At 32.9% G+C, this 22,315-nt stretch overlaps 1 protein-coding gene across 2 annotated transcripts in view; it reads left to right on the top strand.

Moving 5' to 3' along the window:
• The window catches only part of EPHA3 (EPH receptor A3), a 365,925-nt gene that overhangs the window by 311,683 nt on the left and 31,927 nt on the right, over nt 1–22,315 (top strand). For both annotated transcript variants that reach the window (XM_059164417.1, XM_059164416.1), the window contains exons 12-13: nt 8,209–8,270; nt 9,908–10,117. In XM_059164417.1, the coding sequence (XP_059020400.1) occupies nt 8,209–8,270; nt 9,908–10,117 (272 nt within the window). The remainder of the gene's footprint in view (nt 1–8,208; nt 8,271–9,907; nt 10,118–22,315) is intronic.

The raw sequence follows: 22,315 nt of genomic DNA, 5'->3' as shown, positions 1-22,315 counted from the left end.
GGCTTTTACATGTTATCAAATGTAAATTGACTTTTTGGTTTCCAGTGTTATTAAATTATTGAAAATGACCTATTATATTTTGCTAGCTGTTACCTATAAATTCATTCACTGAATGATGAGCAACATTAAACCATAATCATTATGGCGGGTTTTCTTTAAATATAAAAATGAAATAATCAAATATTAATTATGGCCAGCTGACAAAGAAATCCATAAAATAATACCCAAGACCAAACTGCAGAAAAAGAATGCATTAAGGAAAAAATTTTTTTAAATCATAGGTATTACACATTAAATGCCTTATTGAAGTCTGATTTTATAACATTCTAATGTGAATTACAACTGCCTTATTCTTGGGGTGAAAGTTCTAAATTTGATAACTCTCCCAGGTCAAATAAGCATGTAAGAGGTTGCCAAATTTGACTATATAGATCCCAGTCATCTTGTATAGTGCAAACATAATAGAGTAGCAAACCTAGATAAGATTTTGAACTTCTGACATATTTAAAAGCTCTAAGTCTGGTACCCTATAACATCTGAGAGGAAATAGAAATGACTTAAAATGAAGTTAATATGTTTCATTTAACATATAAATAAGGCAATTTTGGTCACCAGAAGCTATTCATTCACTGCTATTATTTTCTTTGTTTCCTGGGAATATATGACTGCTAGAACGATCTAATTGCAAAGTTCATAAACACACACACACACACACACGAGTGAGGCATAGCTTATAATTTAATAAACAAAATTGTGTTTACAGAAGAAAACCAATTATATCAGTATCTGGATTAAGAATTAGAGTGTAATACTTCAAGTTTTGACTCAACCCAACTGGTTGTGAGTCCTGTGGCAAATCAAAGCACTCACAGAGACTCAGTTTCTTCCCTTCTGATTCAGAATAGAAGTTCTACTTCACTATTTCCAGATACCTTAAAGGTCAAGTAAGATTATATAGGAATATATTTTATTAAGTGAAATAGACCTGTGAAAACCTAAATTATTACTCCTGGTAAGTTTGAGAATTTATCAATTAATCTTGGCTGTATAGAAAAGAAAAATTCTTGAAAGCAATTCCTTTTGTTTTGCTCAATAATAATTCTTCTCAATATTTCTATTAATTATATGTTTGAAACACTACATCTGTTATAAAGTATCATTTTCAAGTCATTTAGAGAAAGCCCTTTATTCAATCATTATATTTCCATTTATTTGAATTGAACCATAAACAATTGTAATAAGTTTTGAGCTTGATGGTCTTAAACAAGAGAAGGTGAGAGAGTCTCTGATCTTCAAAGTAGCAGAAAGCTGGGGGCATAGTCTCTGCTCAGAACTTGGTACTAACATGTGTTATCAATTTTAGTCGAAGTTCAAAAAGATGGAACTTGTTTTTAGCAAATGTTTGATATTTCTGCCATCACACCATTAGTCAAATAATGTTCATACTTCAAGAAGACCCACATTGGCCATTTTTTACCAAGTGAAATAGAAGGAATTATATTAGATAAGGTTGATGTGATATTGTTGGTATTTGGGAGGGATTATTTTCTGAAAACTAGAAAAATAATAATAATTAGTGTAATTGTAACTTTACATCATTAAGGAATATAGTAAGCAGAACATTAGGACAGTTTCTCATAATTAAAACATTTCTATACTGATGTGAGCATTCACTTTACAGCAAAGTCTTAGTCATTTATTTGCACCTTTCTATCTCCTGCGCATATGATAAAGATATTGCTGAAATAAAATGTCATTCTATGTTGACCATGCCAATTTCTTGCTATGTCCTGTTTGCTTCTCTCTGAAAGTGTTCTTCTGCACTTGTCTCAAGGGTACATTCATGACTAATTTTAGAAAGGAGTTGAGACCATCTCTATCCAAGTATCCACAACAATGAAATTAGGAAAATCTTTCAAATATATTAGAGAAAATATAAGACAGGGAATGCAATTTTTACACATTTAAGAATTTTCCTTATTTCTTCAACATTGACCGTTTATATTTTTTGGTTGAATTGGCCACACTTGAATTTAAAAAAGAATTGGTTTTTGTGTATTTCCCCATTTAGATAGGTTTATGATATTTTTGAAAGGTTAAATGCAACTTAACAACATTTGTTAAGATCAATTTTAAATTTTTAAATATACAATAACTCTCCTAAAGGAAGAACTATAATTATACACTTGTTTAATAATTGTCTGTATAATTTTAATCATACACAAATTCTTGCAAAAAGTGAGAAAAAGAAACATCCCTTACTCATGAGGCTGAGAATATCTTTGACACCAAATCATACAAGAATATTTTTCAGAGGGAGAAAAAAAACTGCAATGTGTGAACAAAAATTCAATAACACTGGAATAATTATAAAGCCATAGTTAATAATTTTATCAAAAAAGATACTATGTAATGCTCAAGTTTGGTTTATGCCAAAAATGCAAAGTTGGTTTGCTATTAAATCATTCTAGAAATTCACAAGGTAGATAGAAAAGAAAAAGTCAATCTCGATAGATACAGAAAATAAACATTTTAGTTAAAAAGTTTTTCTCAGCACATCCTACATGGAAATATGTATGCCTGATAAATGTATGTAAAAACCATAAAACAAAACAAAACAAAAATCTTACAACCTTGTATTCAGTAGTAAAACATGAAAGGCATTTATCTTAAAGTAGAAATGAGAATCTTGGTATTATCAACTCAATTCATTATTATACACAAGGTCTTAATTTTTGCAAATAGAAAAGAAAATAAATAAAATGTAGAAAGATTGAAAAGGGAAAAATATCTAAGCTGTCCTTGCAAAATCAAACTGAGCACATTCAGATTACGTATTTATTAATTGTTACTGCACTTATTTTACAAACCACCTTTGAATAAAATAAGAAAGAGTAGAAATATCATTCTTGTCCTTTTTTTTGAAGTATAGTTGATATACAATGATAATTAGTTTTAAGTGGATGGTATATTGTTGGCTGTATAGCCTATGCTGTATTTTTCAGCTGTTCCTGTTTTAAAAACTATTAAATTTTGTTTTGAATTAAACACAAATAAAATTTAAAAGTGTAAAGTAACGTAAAGCATTCAGTGTACTAAGATTGGAGTATGGTTGGTAAGGAAGACTTGGAGAATGTGTTTCTTAGCCTGACTTTGGAAAGAGAGATTATCCTTAGGCACCCTGAAATGATAGTCATGTGATCAGTTTTAATTGGCAGTCTGCTAGGTGCTGCTAGAACTACATACAACATGGAGTTGGCCCCTGCCCTCCTTAATTTATAGACCAGTGGGTGTGATAGGGGTCATTTAAAAAAAAAATTATTTATGTGAGAGAGAGAGAGAGAGTTGGCAAAGGAGCAGAGGAGTAGGGAAAGGGACAAGCAGACTCCACACTGAGCCTGGAGCCATATATGGTTCTGTCTCACGACCCTGAGATCATGACCTGAGCTGAAATCAAGAGTCTGATGCTTAACCAGCTGAGCTGCCCAAGCATCCTAATAGGGATCATTCTTAAAATGAATAATGTCTTCATTAAAATGGAATCTGGAAAATACTGTCCTGTATTTTTACATGATTTAATAGTAAACCACAGAAAATACTCTAAGTTCAATCAGCTAGTTAGGTACATTACATGAAAATCTAAAACCAAAGCATTTTATTTCTAATCAAAGATGATTCTAGTCTTTTTTCCTGGGAATAATGAAACATATTTGTCAATTTTTTTTTTCAGTTTACCTCCTGCTGTGTATGCTTTTTTGCTTCCATCCTGATTCTGATTACATATTAATAATGAGTGCTGGCTACTAAGGTCAAAGATTTTGATTTTATATATCACACTCATGTATTGGAGTGTGTTTTTAATTTTTTGGAAATGAGACAGAATATGTGAGATACAATTACTGGTATTTTTAAAGATTTATTTATTTGAAAGAGAGAGCACAGGAACAAGTGGGGTGAAGGGCTATAGAAGAGGGTGAAAATCTCAAGCAGACCATGCTGAGTCTGGTGCCCCACATGGAGCTTGATCCCAGCACCCTAAGATCACAGCCTGAGACAAAATTGAGTCAGTCAATAAACCAAATGAGCCACCCAGTTGCCCCTCAATAATTAAAAAAAAAAAAATTTTAAGTACTCTCTATATCCAGTGTGGGGTTCAAATTTACAATCCCAAAATGAAGAGTTGTATGCTCTACTGACTAAGCCAGCCAGGCACCCCAATGAGTTTTAATATTTTTATCATTGATGAATACTTTTTATGTTTGAAAGAAAATATTTCAATTTAAAGCCAACATTTATTTGATAATTACAAGATAAATCTCTGTGTATGGCTATATATTTATTACATTTCCCTGTCCTTTTTCTAGAAAATGTGATTATAAAGGCTGTGGTGAAATACATAATGTTGAACCTGGAATTCTTATATACTCTAAATCACATTTTGAGTCATCAAACAGTGGTCCAATGATTAATAATATATCTGAACCACTGGGAATAGTTGGGGAAATGAACTGATTGTAACAGACTGATTTGCTTCCCTGAACTCTTTAGTTATGAAAGATCATAATTTTATTTATACTCATGAGTCAACCTAGGAACAAAAGCCAAATTCCACTGCACATTTTTTTGCTTATTTTTGAAGTTCCATTTCAGCCAGTCATCCAACAATAATTTTATTGAGTTTCACTATGGATATTCATATGCACTTTAGGATTTCTGGTAGCAGTGAATAATATAAGCCCTTGAAAACATGAGAATGTCACTTCTAAATCAAAATACGTATGAGAGAGCATGCAACCTTGATAGAAGAACACATTGCATCCACGTGCAGATGAACTGATATTTTATAAATAATTTCCAGCTATATTTAGTACATGTTAGAACTAGTTCTCACCACTAATGCAGAGAATTTCTTTTCCTTTAACCTTACTTATTATAATCAAAGGCACAGGGAAACTAAGGTAGAATAGAAACTTAGATACTAAAAAAATAAAACTTAGAAATTAAGGCTTTCCAAGGTGGAATATTTGTGATTCTGTTTATTCTTTGTCTGTACATTTGGGTTTGCTGAATCTTTGAACTTAATGTAAAGCATATTTTCAGACTTGCCCATATTAACTGATGTGTTTACAAATATCTAAATTTTAGAGCTAAATGCAGCCTGATTTGGTTTCTGAATGGTCATGGGGCTTTGGCTTAATTGACTGGTTTGATTTTTCAGCTACTTTTATTTCCCTTGCCAAACATTCCACTAGACATGCTAACAAGAAACGAAATGGTCATAAGGCTGGGAGCCAGAAGGAAACGAGTGATAAAAGTCTGATGGGTAGTATGAAAAGTCTGGGTAGTATGAAAACCCAGTAACTGGCCACTGTAATTGAGAGTTGGCTGTATGAGGCAAAATATCTGTGACTACACTTACTGTATGCATTGGATTTTGCTAGCATATTATTCTTCATAGAATGGTATTAAGGCAAGAACAAAGAAAATTATAATGATTTATGGAGAACATACATATAAAGGATTTTATTCATTCATTCATTCATTCATTCATTCATTTGTTCAGTCATCCATTCTTTTAATTTCAGCTCAGTCTCTGGGACCAGGTTTTAGGCATTAGACTGATCAGTTCAGGATAGATAGAAGTTTTCAAGGAAATGTTGAATCTTCCCTTTCTTCCTGAATATTGTTAAATCTAAAGTTTAATTAGAATTTTGAAGAAGCAAGTTCTAGAGGCTTAAGCTTTTGCCTAATGACGTTTCAGACATTACCAGATTAACTAGATATATATGATATGTTACCCAAAATATTTAATCAGTACCTTCAAGGAAAACAGATTGGTATACAGTCAATTGTTACATATATAAAAATTATTTGAAAATTATAGAATTTAAATAATTTTTCTTTACCTTTTAATAAATAAGACCTATAGCTTGGGATACATCCAAATACTAAATACAGCAAGTATAACCTTCATACTACCAAGCCATATAATTCAGTGTGAATTAAGTTTTTTTACCTATGAAAAGAAAAAGCAAGCAAAGAAAGCTTTTTTTTTTTTTTTAAAGCTATTTATTTATCTGCTTGAGAGAGAGAGAGAGAAAGTGCACAAGCTGGGGACGGGGACAGAGGGAGAGAGAGAAGGAGACTCCCAGTCCAGCAGGGAGGACTACAGAGGCTCCATCCCAGGACCCTGAGATCAGGGTCATCTGAAGGCAGATGATTAACTGACTGAGCCACCCAGGCTCCTCAGAAAGCTATTTTCTATCATCAGAATAGCAAACTAAACTTCATGATTTAGAAGGAACATATGAGGAAAACTTAAATGTGCAGTACAATGAGGGGTGCATCAATGTTTGTTAAAAAGAACCAGGGAGGGAGACAAACCGTAAGAGACTCTTAATCTCAGAAAACAAATTGAGGGTTGCTGGGGCATGGTGGGGGAGGTCTAGGGTGGCTGGGTTACGGACATTGAGGAGGGTGTGTGTTATGGTGAATGCTGTCAATTGTGTAACACTGATGATTCACAGACCTTTACCCCTGAAGCAAATAATACATATATGTTAATAAGAAAAAAATCAATTAAAAAAAAAGCTATTTGCTCAAGGTCCTTCAACAGTGCTTAGTCAAGACTAGATTCAGGTCCTTCAGACATGGAAGACAAGCAATTTCCCTTCTTTTTGTAACATGATGGAATTATATTTAAAACAATATTATAGCAAAAATAAAGGAAGAGAACTATAGAGTAGTAATACTGTAGGTTCTAAAATCAGAGATAGCCATGTTGGGAATGTGCTGGAGAACTAATTGATTGTGTAACCTCAGCAGGTTTTTTAAATCCATGATGCTTTCAGTTAAGGACACCATAAAATGGGAATAATATATATCACTAAAGCACAAGATGGTGTGAACATAAAGTAGTGTAATGTATGTATGTTATATATATATATATATATATATATGTATATATATATGTATGTATAAATATGTAATGTTACATAATTCTAATCATGCAAAAAATTAACTAGTATTTTCTATATATAAAATACCCATTTTTCATATTTCTTTGTCTTTTTGAATTGTTCATTTTGCATTACTTATTTTCCAAGTTGCTATTGTAATATATAGAGAGGTATACTTTCAGCTTGGCTCCTATGACATTAAACTGTGACAATTATCTAAAATGCCATAGACTTCAGAGTTGTTATTTTAATTCAGAATTATCCATAGAATTTACACCCATCAGTTGCCTGAATCATTATATAGTTGAACACTTGTTCTATTTGTACATACATATAACAGTATACTTAACACTCTTGTATCTAATGCTTGTCATATTTTAAATATTTCCCTCAGTCTAAATTTCCAAGAGTAACAGCATAGTGGATTCCAGTTGCTGCTTTTGGCTTTATTATGTATTAGCTGTATGACATTGAGTAAGTTGATTACCTCCACATATCTTAGTTTTCTCATGTGTAAAATGGAAATGATAATACTTAAAAAGTTATCATATATAGAATAATTAAACCAGCATCTGGCACATAATAAGTGCTATATAAAGTTAAATGCTCATTGAAAGATTTAATTGTATTTAAGGGCACATATTTCTAAAATGGTTATTATAAGTTACTGCCAACAGCTATTTTAATTTTATTTTCCTTTTAAACATGGATTTTATATTTTTAATGTGTTAATCAAATACACATTTTTAAGAATTATAATTATTCATCTTAATTGTTTTATGAAAATCACATATAGGATCCATGAAGATGGGGACTTTGATTTACTTGCTCTAACAGCATAAAAAGGAACACCTAGTACATAGCTCTATAAATGTCTGTACAAAGGATAAATGATTGTGGAAATCCTGGCTATATGTTGGGCTAGAAGGCAGAAATACTTCATTTTGTAGATCAGCTAGGATTCAACTAAAGATAAAAAAGGGGGCATATTTTATGCTCACAGAAAGCCATGCCAAATAAGCTGATTGAGATACTACAGGTTATAGCCACTTGTTTTGAAAACAAATCTTCAATTTTTTTGTTTTATTTCTATTAAATATATTTTGCAATTTTGCAAAATTGGGAAGACAAGGAAAGCTTTTACATTTTTTAATTCATCAGTGTATCAAATTGTATTATACATATTCATGACATGATATCTATTGAACTCTGCTGATCATGTTTAATTTATTATTTACCATATATCCAGGTAAACCAGTCATGATTGTCACAGAATACATGGAGAATGGTTCCTTGGACAGTTTCTTACGTGTAAGTAGAAGATTTTATATATATTCATCTATCTCTCATCCGCATCTATCTATATCTTTTATCCCTCTATCTATACACATATATGCATAAATATGGAATGAATCGCTGAAAATGTGAGACAACCTCTAATATTTTGCGAGTTATTAGATAACGAAGTTTAAAGTAAAACTGAAATTGAGGGAACTAAATAGTAAGAGGAAGACTAAAATCATATCTTTATTTTGCAGCATCCCAAGTTAAAGGTTTATATTTTTAAAACAAATTTGTGTGAACTTCTTCAGCCTTTTCGTACTGCCGAGATTCACATTGGTTAAAATAGAAAATTCTAAAAGATCCTTAAAGTAAGACATAAATAACGTTGATTGATGTAAGATGAACATTCTCTTTTCTTCATTTAAAGTAACCTCAGACTGCTATTAGATAGAAAACCATCTATCTCTCACACAGAGCTTTTGTCTCAGAAAATAAGCAAGTTTTATAATTCCAAAGGAGTCTCAATTCAGAGATATCATTTCGGTGATATATATGCATCCATACATATTCTTAATGATTTTAGCTTAGAAATTTTATTTTTAAAGATTGCTTCAGCAAATATTCAAAGAAATAAGTTTGTTGGGGAACAAGATCCTGCCAATCACTAATCACTTCAAGGGTTAAAAAAAGACTTTATACTCTGTCTTTAATATGCTTTCAGTGTTATAATATAGAAATAGATAGACAGGAAGCATAGTACAATTCATTCATAGAGGAAAATTTTAAATTTTCTATAAATGAGAAATTATTTATTTTAATATTCATGAGGCAAATACAAATTTTACCAGCAATTATTTTCCCAAGCATTCAAAAACAAAGTACTTTTCAAATCAGATGATTAAAACCATTATAATAAATATTCTTTTAAGTTGTTATTTTTTTTTTCTTTTAAGTTGTTATTGTGTAGATAAAACTAAACATAGAATTTTATATCTATCTATGCATGCATTTATGCACATAGGTATATCCATATGTGTGTATCTACTTACCTATTTATCATATAAATCGTGTATTTCTATTTTAATCCAAGTAAACTGGAAACTTTTCTAAATACAGACCTCTGACTTTGTGTTTTATTGTCTTCCATTTTATAACCTGTAACTCAAGATTGAGTAGAAAATGAATATTCAGTAAATATTTCTAATTCTGAATTATTTATTTATAATGATAATTTAAACATGTAACATCCACCTTCTCTGAAGCAATTAATAAAAATCTGAAAAACCAGAAGGAAGAACGGACATTCAATCAAATAAGTATGTAAAACTAAAATAGCCACAGGATTCATTTCATTTTGCTGTTCTTGAACGTAAAATTTCTGAGGGGTTTGTCTATCACCAACAGACCAGGAAAGATCTAATTTTGAACCTGAAGTCAGAATATTGGGATCCTCCTTGTAATGAAGTATTCAGTAATGCAGCTACTGTGCTATTTTGGTTTAGCCTTATTACTATTTATTCACATATCTTGTTAGGCTGGAGTGCTCTTAGAACTAAAATGTATATAGTCAGTCTTTTTACAGTTCAGTTTGTGAGATTTTTAACCGAGGTATATCCCTAAGGAAGAGTAACACATCTTAACTGTGTATTTGAAATACTTCTCAGAAACACGATGCCCAGTTTACTGTCATCCAGCTAGTGGGGATGCTTCGAGGGATCGCATCCGGCATGAAGTACCTCTCAGACATGGGTTATGTTCACCGGGACCTTGCTGCTCGAAACATTTTGATCAACAGTAATTTGGTGTGTAAGGTTTCTGATTTTGGACTTTCACGTGTTCTAGAGGATGATCCTGAAGCAGCTTACACAACAAGAGTGAGTCACTTTTTCTTTTTCTTTTTGTCCTCTTTTATCTTTGTTTTCTGCCTTGTGTTATGTGGACTTGCAAATAAATAGAAGTCATGTCTCTCAATGCTTTGTCAATTATGTCTTCCCGTGAAGGAAATGTATCCTTTAACATTAAACTATTGTTACTTCTTCTGGGCAAAGAGATGGTCACTATTTATAAAGTGGATAATTATGCTAATTCTGAAATGTCATAGATAGATTTAATGTGTCCCCCAGAAAGGCAGCATGATTCACTCATGTTTGAAGTCTTGGGATTTTTATATTTACGCATTTTTGGATCTGGTTGAGCCACTTTCAGTAAACAGGATAAATTCTCAGTACCTCCATCCAACTAGATATAATTTTAAAGCATTATAAAATTCATGTTTACCTAAGGAGCACATGCTCACATCATAAAAATTCAAAACAAAGCAATAAAAAGGAGAAAAGTCATCCGTAATTGTGCCACCCACAGAGAACATTTGTAACTTTGTCAGTCAATTTCTTCCAGATTTTTTCTGCCTCCTTATTATACACACCTATCCATGAATACATAATTAGAATGGGATTATTCATAATATCACTGTATAGCCTGCTTTTCTCTTAGCGAATAACCTGCCGAATATATTTCACTGTCAGTAAATAATCTTCAGGTTTCCATTTTCAGCAGTTCTATCTGGTTGTACCATTTTATTAAAATCGACTCCTAATTATTGGTCAAATTATTATTTCTAGCTTTTTAAAAATTTTTATCATTTTATTCTGTTATTTTTAAAATTTTTTTCCATTATGGTAAGACTACTCTTTAATCCCCACCCCCCACCAAGGTACCTTCTAACCATCAGTTTGTTCTCTATAGTTAAGAGTCTGTTTCTTGATTTGTCTCTCTCTTTTTTTCCCCTTTGCTTGTTTGTTTTGTTTTTTAAATTCTACATATGAGTGAGATTGTATGGTATTTGCCTTTCTCTGACTGATTTATTTCATTAACATTGTGCTCTCTAACTCTATCCCTATTGTTGCAAATGGCAAAATTTCACTCATTTTATGGCTGAATGATATTCCTTTGTGTGTGTGTGTGTGTGTGTGTGTGTGTGTGTGTGTGATGTACCATTTCTTTCTTATCTATTCTTCAATCAAAGGACATTTGGGTTGCTTTCACAATTTGTCTGTTTTAAATAGTGCTACAATAAGCATACGGGTGCTTATATCCCTTTGAATTAGTGTTTTGTATTTGGGGGGTAAATACCTAGTAGTACTATTACTGGATCATAGGGTAGTTCTATTTTTAGTTTTTTGAGGAGCCTCCGCACTGTTTTCCACAGTGAATGTGCCAGTTTGCATTCCCACCACTAGAGGAAGAGGGTTCCTTTTTCTTTGCCTCCTCACCAACATTTGTTTTTTGTGTTGTTTCTTTGAGCCATTCTGACAAGTGTGAGGTGGTATCTCATTGTAGTTTTGATTTGTATTTCCCTAATGATTAGTGATATTGAGCCTCTTTTCATGCGTCTGGTGGCCATCTGTATGTCTTCTTTGAAGAAATGTTTGTTCATGTCTTCTGCCCATTTTTAATTGGATTATTTGTTTTTTCATCTTAAATTATGTTATTTCTTTATATATTTTGAACACTAACCCCTTATGGGATATGTCATTTGCAAATATCTTCTCCTATTTGAAGGTTGTCTTTTAGTTTTGTTAATTGTTTTCTTCATTGTGCAGAAACTTTTAATTTTGATGTAGTCCCAACAGTTTATTTTTGCTTTTATTTCTCATCTCAGGAGACATATCTAGAAAGATGCTAATAAGGCTGATGTCAGAGAGGTTACTGCCTGTGTTCCCCTAAAGGATTTTTATGATTCCAGGTCTTACATTTAGGTCTCTAATCCATTTTGAGTTTATTTTTGTGTATGATGAAAGAATGTTTTTCAGTTTTATTGTTTTGCATGTGGCTGTCCAGTTTTCCCAACACCATTTGTTGAAGAGACTGTCATTTTCCTATTTATATTCATTTCTCCTATGTCAAAGGTTAATTGACTGTATTATTGTGAATTTATTTCTGGGTTTTCTGTTCTATATATGTATTTTTGATCTGTATGTCTATTTTTAATACCAGTACCATACCATTTTAATTACTATTGCTTTGTCATATAATTCGACGTCTGGAATTGTGATACCTCCAGGTTTTTTCTTTTCTTCGGGATTGTTTTGACTACTGGGGTCTTTTGTGGTTCCATACAAGTTTTAGGATTGTTTGTTCTAGTTCTGTGAAAAATGATGTTAGTATTTTAGTAGGGATTACTTAAGTGTGTAGATTGCTTTGGGTAGTATGGATATTTTAACAATATTTGTTCTCTCAATCCATAAGCATGGAATGTCTTTCATTTCTTTACATCATTTTGAATTTCTTTTGTCAGTGCTTTATAGTTTTCAGAGCATAGGTGTTCCACCTCTCTGGTTAAGTTTATTCCTAGATAGGTTATTGTTTTTGGTGCAATTGTAAATGCAAGTGTTTTCTTAATTTCTCTTTCTGCTGTTTCATTACTGGTATATAGAAATGCAGCAGATTTATGTACATTGATTTTGTGTCTTGTTACTTTACTGAATTCATTTATCAGTTCCAGTAGGTTTTGGTGGAGTCTTTCAGGTTGTCTATATATAGTTCCATACCATCTGCAAATAATGAGAGTTTACTTCCTTATTTGAATGCCTTTTATTTCCTTATGTTGTCTAATTTCTTCTGATACTATGTTCTATTAAAGTGGTGAGAGTGGACATCTTTGCCCACCAGGTTCTGGCGTTAGGAGAAAAGCTCTCAGGTTTCTACCATTAAGTATGCTGTTCGCTATGGGTTTCTCATATTAGGCCTGTGTTATGTTGAGGTATGTTTTCTCTAAACCTACTTTGCAGAGGATTATTATCATGAATGGATGTTGTACTTTGTCAGATGCTTTTCAATATTTTATACAAATATGTAAATGATCCATCTACATTCTTAAGTATATAAGTCTGATAATTTCCCTATGATAGAACCCTAAAAGTGGATTTTCTTTGTCAAAGTGGATCTTCTGTGCCCATTTTAAAAGCGTACTTAGGGGGTGCCTGGGTGGTTCAGTGGGTTAAAGCCTCTGCCTTCGTCTCAGGTCATGATCTCAGGGTCCTGGGATTGAGCCCCACATCGGGCTCTCTGATCAATGGGGAGCCTGTATCCCCCCTCTCCCTCTGCCTGCCTCTCTGCCTACTTGTGCTCTTTGTCTGTCAAATGGATAGATAAAATCTTTAAAATAAATAAATAAATAAAAGTATACTTAACTATATACTGATAAAAATAGATATTATGATTTTTTGTATTTTTTAGTTTTAGTATCTAATTGATTTAATTTTATTAATATGATTCAAAATGCATCTGATTATTTCTTCATATATTTATCGACAGATTCCTTTGAAAAGACATTTCTTTATAGAATTCTTTTTTCATGGCAATTTTAGAAAATAAAGATATGATCATCATTAATGATACTACCAAAAGTAACCAACTGTAATTACCAATTATGTATATAGTTATAAAATGGGATATTACATATTGATATATAAAATGATATCCATTATCAATCCAGTAATTTCTTCTTTTACAAACTCAATGTTGTTTTGTAATTTGACTATTTTAACTTAAAATATAAAATGTAAAATTTTCTACATGATGAATTTTAACATTATCATTAAGTAATGTGTCATAACCCACTTTATCCATATACATACATTATTTGTCCAATGCACTATTAATTAAGCAAATTCCAGAGTTTTGATATTCTTAACATTACTTTGATGTAATCCTGATAAATGATTAGTGTCTGGCCATGATTATTTCCTCAGGATAAATTTCTGGAGTTCAAATTGTTGAGTTAAAATGCATGCAGAGGGACACCTGCGTGGCTCAGTCGGTTAAGCCGCTGCCTTCAGCTCAGGTCATGATTCCAGTCCTGGGATTGAGTTCCACATCGGGCACTCCTTGCTTGGCAGGGACTCTGCTCTCTCCACCTCTGCCTGCCACTCTGCCTGCTTGTGCGCTTGCACTCTCTCTCGCTCTCTCTCTCTGACAAATAAATAAATAAATAAAATCTTAAAAAAGAAATAAATAAAATGCATGCAGATATGTGTATGATTTTCATATATGAATTGCCCAATTGTTTTCCATATAGTTTGTTATAGAGTTTCACTTCTAGTGGCAACATATAAAAGAGACTATTCCCCCATGCACCAGCCAAGAGAATGGGCAGTTTTTAAATGTCAACTTCTGCTGTTTTCTTTATGTTTCTAAAAGGTTATTACTGGGGCGCTTGGTGGTTGCTCGGTTGGTTAAGCTCCTGCCTTCAGTTTAGGTCACGATCCCAGGGTCCTGGGATGGAGCCCCATCAGGCTCCCTGCTCAGTGGGGAGCCTCCTCCCTCTTCCTCTGCTTCTCCCCCTGCTTGTGCTTGCTCTCTCCCTCCCTCTCTCTCTCTCTTTTGCTTTGTCAAATAAGTATAATCTTAAAAAAAAAGAAAGTTATTAATTTAAAAAAAATTAAAAGCTCATTCTTTCCTAAAACATCAATTTCAACAAATCTATTATCAATGACCAAGTGTGTCATGTGACGTCTATCTCACATTCTGAGAAAGAACCCAATTTGCCAGACTGAGTTTCATCCACAAAGCCACAGAGATAGAACCAGAAATTCAGAAGCACAGCGTCCTGGAGATATTCCTAGATGAGTTGATAAAGGAGTTGGAACTCTCCTGATGCCTTTTACATTACACTCTCTTTCGCATTTCCCATTTTCAACTAGACTCTGTAGTGGATTCACTGTCTATACATCTTAGTATTTCTTAAGATGTGTCCTGCACAAAAATGTTGCTGTTCTTGGGAATATAGCTCACTAAGTTGAGAGCGAAACAAATAAAATAAAATTTTATATCTAACAGCTAGTTTAATTAAATTTATAGCAGTGACTATGACTATAAAGCTCTGAAAACTTGAAGAAATTACAGAACCTGAGTAAATATGTGGATAGTGCTTTTAGTGTCCCTTCTGTTCCTTCTCTCATCTCCAGAAAAATTAGCCAATATTCTACAGCAAAGCATCATTTTTATGATTATAAATTATCATCCCAGGAGATAACGTATGCAACAGATGATAATATATTTATAGTTTTGAGAAATATTTTTTATTCTGCTCATTGCTACTCTGCATTCTAAAGATATCCTTCATAACCTTCTGCTACTATTGAGCTTTAAACACACTGCACAGAAAGTATCATTCTTGCAGGTCTCATCCATGGTACAGCAATCACTATATATATAGTATATTATATATATGTATGTGATATACTTCCAGTTTTAATAAAAAGTATTTGATTAAAAGGCCTTTATTTGAAATATTAGATTTCTGGTAATTTAGTCAGGTTCTGTGCCATATCTTATTTTTAAACTAGAGCATTTTTTTTTTTCAATATTAGCTTTGATTTCCAGGAAACTCTAAGGCATGACTTTTTTTTTTGTAGAAACTTGGAAGCTTCATCCAAATCTGGATCATCTGCTCTCTAGAGAATATATTGGGTTAACTTTCATAGCTTAATTTGTACTGACTGTTACTTTTAAGGACCAGGGGTACAGAAGACCATTTTTTAACCCTAGTAGGGGAAAAAAAAAAAAAAGATATTGCTCTGTCAAGATTCCTCATTATCATTCATGAAATAAAAATGCGACAGGCTCTCTGCACTTTTTATTCTCAGAAGATTATTAAAAACTACACCAACCAAATGGCTCATTAACTGCCAATAAACAGCTGTTTAGAATTATTCAATGTTCATCTTTGTATTTTCTTAAAACTTCTCAAAATATCTGTGGGGGTCCAAACTTCCTTCTGAGAAGCTGTAATTTGCATCTGCATTTCTCGAATAATTTAGAAATCTTTAATCTCCTGTAATCTCCTTGTTTGGTACACCAATTTTATAATTTACCCTAAACTATTAGGTATGTTCTAACGTAATAGGACTGCTATTTTGTTTTTTAAACAAACACACTGAAACAATTAAATGAGTGTTGCCATACTAATTCTTGAGAATTTGTACATATTACAGGAACCCTGCTATTGTACAAAATGTTTTGGGAAATCTCTTTTGAAATTATCTTTAAAATTGGATTGCAAAGGATATCATAATTCAGAATTATTTAAGCATATAGTGTTTTGGGAAGCATACTTGCCTGAGATAAAACTCTGGTCTCAATAAATTTATAGTTAATAAATAAGAAAAAATTAGTACATTGTCATATAATGAAGTCTAGTTTTTTTTTTTTTTAAACCCAAACCAGTACTTTTCAGCTTAGACATTCACTTTTTTTATTTGGTTAGGCAATCCTATAATTTATGGTTACTTCAGAAAAACAGGTTCACCATTTAAGAGTGTGTGCCATACATTCTTGTTGGATAAACACACTCTGGTGAATCTGCTTTAAGAAGCTAGCCACTAGGATTGGGAGGGAGATAAACCATAAGTGACTCTTAATCTCACAAAACAAACTGAGGGTTGCTGGGGGGAGGGGGTTTGGGAGAAGGGGGTGGGATTATGGACATTGGGGAGGGTATGTGCTTTGGTGAGTGCTGTGAAGTGTGTAAACCTGGTGATTCACAGACCTGTACCCCTGGAGATAAAAATATATGTTTATAAAAAATAAAAAATTATATAAATCTCAAAAAAAAAAAAAAAAAGAAGAAGCTAGCCACATTACTTCGGTCACACTTACACATATCACTCAGTGTCACTGGGGTTCAAAAATTAGCATTCAGTGCCTCAGTGCACTAAGCCTGTTGCCCAATTCCTGCTCAGAATGTTCCTGCCTTTAGGTAGAGGGTAATTGCACTAAGGAATCATGAGAGGCGTTTGATTCAGTGCCACTGAATGAATATGGGATGTCTGCTGATCTCATTTTAAAAACAGCTTGGCAATCAACAGGCAAGTTAGGAGAGTGGAACAGAATTTATATCAACTAATTCCGTATGTACTTTTTTTTTCTTTTAAACTGGATGGAACACCCGAGAAGTTGAGAAGACATTGAGCCTTGAAACTCAAAACAATTACCAGACATTTTTCTCTGCATCTTTAACACTGTCTTAAGTGTATCACAGGTTTTCCTGCCTTCTGTCCCAATAGTATTCCTTGAGATGTGAGTGTCAGCTCAGATCATAATATACACTTTTGTATGTTTTCTCTTTTTTATAAGGGAACTGAGTAGGAAATCAGAATTTCTTTTAGTACTCACCCACAGTTATTTCTTCTCATTTCTCACTACTGAGTTATGCAGAAATTCCAAACATTGACACTTTCCATTATACGACGTGATTATGCATCCTGTAACCTTTGTAAAATTCCACTGTACACGTGGGATTTGAGAGTAAGAAAGGTGTGATGTTCTAGTGTTTTGAGAAAATCATTCAATCTTGTGGACCCTCTGAAATGTTCTTGGGAGACACCCTGAAGTGCATAAGGACACTTTGAGAACCACTGTTCTAGGTACTATGTCATGAAAATGCACTTTAAAAATGAAATGAATATTTTAGTTTTTATCAAGTGATATAAAGTCTTGATTTATAGTATTAATATGATATAGCATGTTTTGAAGAAAGGCATGGGATGCATAACAGCAGCTGCATACGAAAGGCTATAAATCATCTTGAAAAGCTTTGGATTTTACTGGGGATGGAGCAGTTAGCTCTGCAAACTTAAACCATCAGAAACTTTTTTTTGTTGAGAAAAACAAACAAAATATGAATTGCCTTTCTTTGGTTTCCCATCATGTGAATTCAGAGCACAGTTATGGCATGTTGCCTTTTTTTTTTTTTTTTTTTTTTTTTTTTTTGCTCTGAACTACCAACTCATTTCAGTTTAAGAGAACCATGAAATTATTGGTGAAGACTGTTTACCACTAACTTATTTTTAGCCTTTTTCCTTATGAAATTTTATTTTAAGCGGTTAGCATTTCTTATGTGCATGCATGCATCTATGCAAATGAACATTTTTATATTCATATGTTCAAATAGATGGGATCCAAAATTCCACCACGATGGTGATCAATTTACCGTTTAACAAGATCAAGTTAGGGAAAATATAGGCTTTTATCTAATTTACATGCTCTATTATATAAAGTCAATCCAATTCTCAAGCCCCCAAATTCATTTTAGGGATATAATTACCACATAAACTGGTTTGGGAAATTTGAGAGAGCCAGGTGATTTATTTTTCGTTATATTCTTCACTTTCAATTTTTTTTTCCTTTTTATTTCCTGAAGATGTATACTAAGTGGTTAGAAATTAGATATTTTATTTTATTTTATTTTATTTTATTTATTTGAGAGATAAAGAGAGAGTGTGTGTGCTCAAGCAAGCGCTCCAGCAGTGATAGCAACAGGCAGAAGCAGAAGCAGGCTCCCTGCTGAACAGGAATTTTTTTTTCCCTACCTCCCCACCCCAAATACAAATTTAATGCAGAATTCGATCCCAGGACCCTAGGATCGTGACCTGAGCTGAAGGCAGACACTTAACTGCCTGTAGGCACATCCAGGCACCTCTGCAGTTACATTTTTATATTGGATAAGAAGTTTCTCCTTTTCATTACATTTATAGCCCATTAGTATCTATTTGATTTTTAGGAGATAAAAGCAACTGAAAAGTTATCACAGGCATTGCGTGTTAAGTGAAGGAGAAAGAAATCTTATTTTACATAATAATTTATTTGATTTTTTTTCTCTGTAATTCTGCCAACTTGATGCCAGAAATATTCTGCTACAGTTATTTTACCTAATTTCATTTGCAAGATAAGAAAGAAAAAAAATAGGCTAATGCAAGTAGTTAGAAGCTAAGTAGTTAAAATTTCCTCTTCAGGATAACTCCATTCTAAGGACATAAATAATAGAGAACATGAGCCTTTATTCTGTAGTCAAGGACTAAAAACTATGAGTATGAAGAAACAGTGTGATATAAAAAGATAATTATATTATTTTGATAAGTAATATATATCATATGTCCTCAATGAATGGAAAAAAAGGTAACACATAAATATCTAATCAGTGGCCTTCATATATTTTAAGTTTTGAACCAAAATAAGTAATGTCAATCATGAATTTATTCCCTACTCTCTTAGCATCAGTATGGATATGCCTCATGCAGCTTCACAAAGTAAAGTCATGTATTCAAATATCAGAAAATGCTAGAAGACATCATAATCTCAGTTGTCAATGTTGCATCAATATTTAATGAGAGATCTAGTACTTTCTAGTCACCTGATTCAGAGAGATAGATACCATAAACATTTTACATGTGAAAAAAATCTATCCAGATTTAAGTGAGGAAAAAAAATCATAGCTATACTTTTAGAGTGGAACATAGTAATACGGAGGTTGTATGTAAACTATTACACGGTCTCTAACATTTTCTCTAAAAATTTTCTCTCAAGTGCATAATTCATTCATTCAATGTTTGAGTGCCTATGATATGCCAGACACTGTTCTAGGGCAGTAAATAAAACAAAGCCCTGACCTTATGAGTTGACATTCTAGTGTGGGAATTCGGGTAATAAACCAACTAGTAAAGGTATAGCAAGGCAGAGAAGTAAGATGAAGAATATGGGGAGTGTGGGGGGGGCGTGTTATTTCAGTGAGGAAGATTACAAGAGTTCCCCTGATAAAATGACATTAGAGCAGTGAATTAGTGATAGAGGAGGAGAAAATACTATAAATATCAAAGTTAATTAACCAGATTTATTTTGCTTTAACAATCTTTTCAATTTAATAAATCAATTTTAATCATTGTTCTAATTCCAACAGGCTCACTTTGCAAGAAGACAAATTAAGTAGTCAGATTAATGGCTTGACTCAGACTAAACATCAGGCTCATAGTGACTGGTCTAGTCTGTAATGTTGGTGAGCCTGGAAGCTTAGTAAAAATCACTTTCTGATATGATTTCCAGTTTGCTGTGAATATCCCACATTTTCAAATATGTGATGACACATTACCTGAAGATTTTCCTAGTGCCCCAAAGTCATTGACCAGCCCAGTTCCTTTGGCATTGGGAAGTATCACAGTCTTGAAGTCCTAAGTCAGTCTTACCACTGGATGTCTGGAATGGCTAATAATTTGACTCATTTCTGTCTTGTCACCCCTTTTCAACCATAATTCTATATGTCATGGTTCAGATACACTTCCGTGACTTTTTTCCTTTTTCATTTGCTGACCACTGCTCTGAAATTGACCCCTAGTTCAAGCTGTTATTTATTAAATATAAGCCTATAAGGGAACCATTGCCATTATGTCCAGTCAGAATTGTCTTTTTGGATATTTATGAGATTCTCAACCTATTATATTATCTTTCCTTATTTCTCAATCATCAATATTAAACAAAACAAGCTTATTCAAGTTTCGTACTTTTTTGGTTACTAACTAGAATGAACCTAATATTTTTGTTTCTGTTATTTTTATTGCAATTATATACTGAATAGGTCTTTCTGATTTATTTGCTTATAACATTGTTTCTTTGGAAAACTGTGTTCAGAGTGCTAAAAATATACACTTTCAAATGAATTTCTTTAATCTTTAAAATAATTACGGTTGAGTATCTATAAAACACAAAAGTTTAATATTTAAAACCTTACTGAACTCTGAAATATCTTCAACCTTATCTGTATATGTTTGTATTGTTTTTGTTGAAAATAGACATTATACATCAGATGACCTAATTTGAAACTAACAGAAAAGTTGTTTATTTGTATACTGCATTACCTGGATAGCAATAGAATAACTTAGAATGCAAGTTGAAGATTTTCTTGTATTTTAAGAAATTCTTAAGCATTTCACATAATGTTGAAACATTTCAAAAGTTCAAGGGATAAGCTTTTGCTACCTAAAAAATCATCTGTCTCTGATCTCTTGTGGCAATCAACATCTGCTGGAGCAATTCTCTCAATGGCTTTTAGATTTGAACTACTGGGGATTAGAACAGATGCTTCCCCTGGGAGTCTTCCTGGCTTGCCCTTCACCTTGTTTTCTACTGTTGTCTACAGTGAATGAAGTTCAGTTCCTGACAATAGATAGATGCTAAATCCTTGAGTCAAATGATTTATCTCTGTGGTTCCACTTTTAACCTGAGAAGCCAATATTTGCCTCCAGGTTAAACACTCAATTACTTAGGGTTTACTAAGATAAACTCTCCGAAGTCCTTTGTCACTCTAAGTATGACCTGACAGAGCTCACGGGCAGGCAGTGTGAACTGTGGATCAGCTAAGCATTTATGAAATCAGCAGGGAGAGATTTGTATATATAATTAGAGAAAAATTGGGGCAGATATGAGATATTATGCCTTAATGTCCAGAGAGTTTAGCAATTATACTCCTTTTCTTTAGGAATCAAGACGTGAAACCCCCTAACCCATAATGAAAGAGCTGGCTTTAGTTGAGTGCCTGAAAAATTCAGGCTTTTAGCCAAATGCCTCATTTGAACTGTCTAAATTCATTAAGCTTAGAGAACTGAATTGCAGGATCTTTTGAGAATAGGTTTACTCCAACTGCTATTTCTAGACAAAGTGAACAAGGTTTGGGATTATTTCAACTATAATCCTGGATTTGAGTGTAGCAGTTATGTAATGCCTCTGCCCAGAGACTCCCAAGTATCTTTACTTGCACCATTTTATTCTCCTCTTTTAAATTTTCTTTAAGAATTCTATAGGAGTAAATCCAGATATGACATTCAATAGATAAGTAAATCCAAACTTAGGACCATCTTTAAGAGTCCAAAATAATGAATGTCAAAAACTTCAGCATCCTTGATATGCTTGTATGTTTCAGACAGAAATTTGAAAGTTCAAGGAGCTAAGGTTCATAGGTCAGTCCAGCTGTTAGAGATACTCCCCGTAATCTTCAGTTGGTGAATGACAAGATAGCTGCACAGAGAAGTTAAGAAGCTTGGCTAAATTAAATTAAACAGTATTCTAAAAATTGACCAGAAACCAAGACACTTAATTTCTGCTAAACAGATGGAACGAATAACTATAAATTCTCTTGCACCCCAATTACTGAGCTATACCTAGATGAGACATCAGCACGGAAAGGAACTGATTCTAGGTTTGCAGCTTTCAATATGGGAAACAAGCATTAACTTCAGTCTGTT

The sequence above is a fragment of the Mustela lutreola genome, chromosome 2, assembly GCF_030435805.1.
Source record: "Mustela lutreola isolate mMusLut2 chromosome 2, mMusLut2.pri, whole genome shotgun sequence".
Lineage (NCBI taxonomy): Eukaryota > Metazoa > Chordata > Mammalia > Carnivora > Mustelidae > Mustela > Mustela lutreola.
This window is presented reverse-complemented; position numbering and strand designations above follow the sequence as displayed.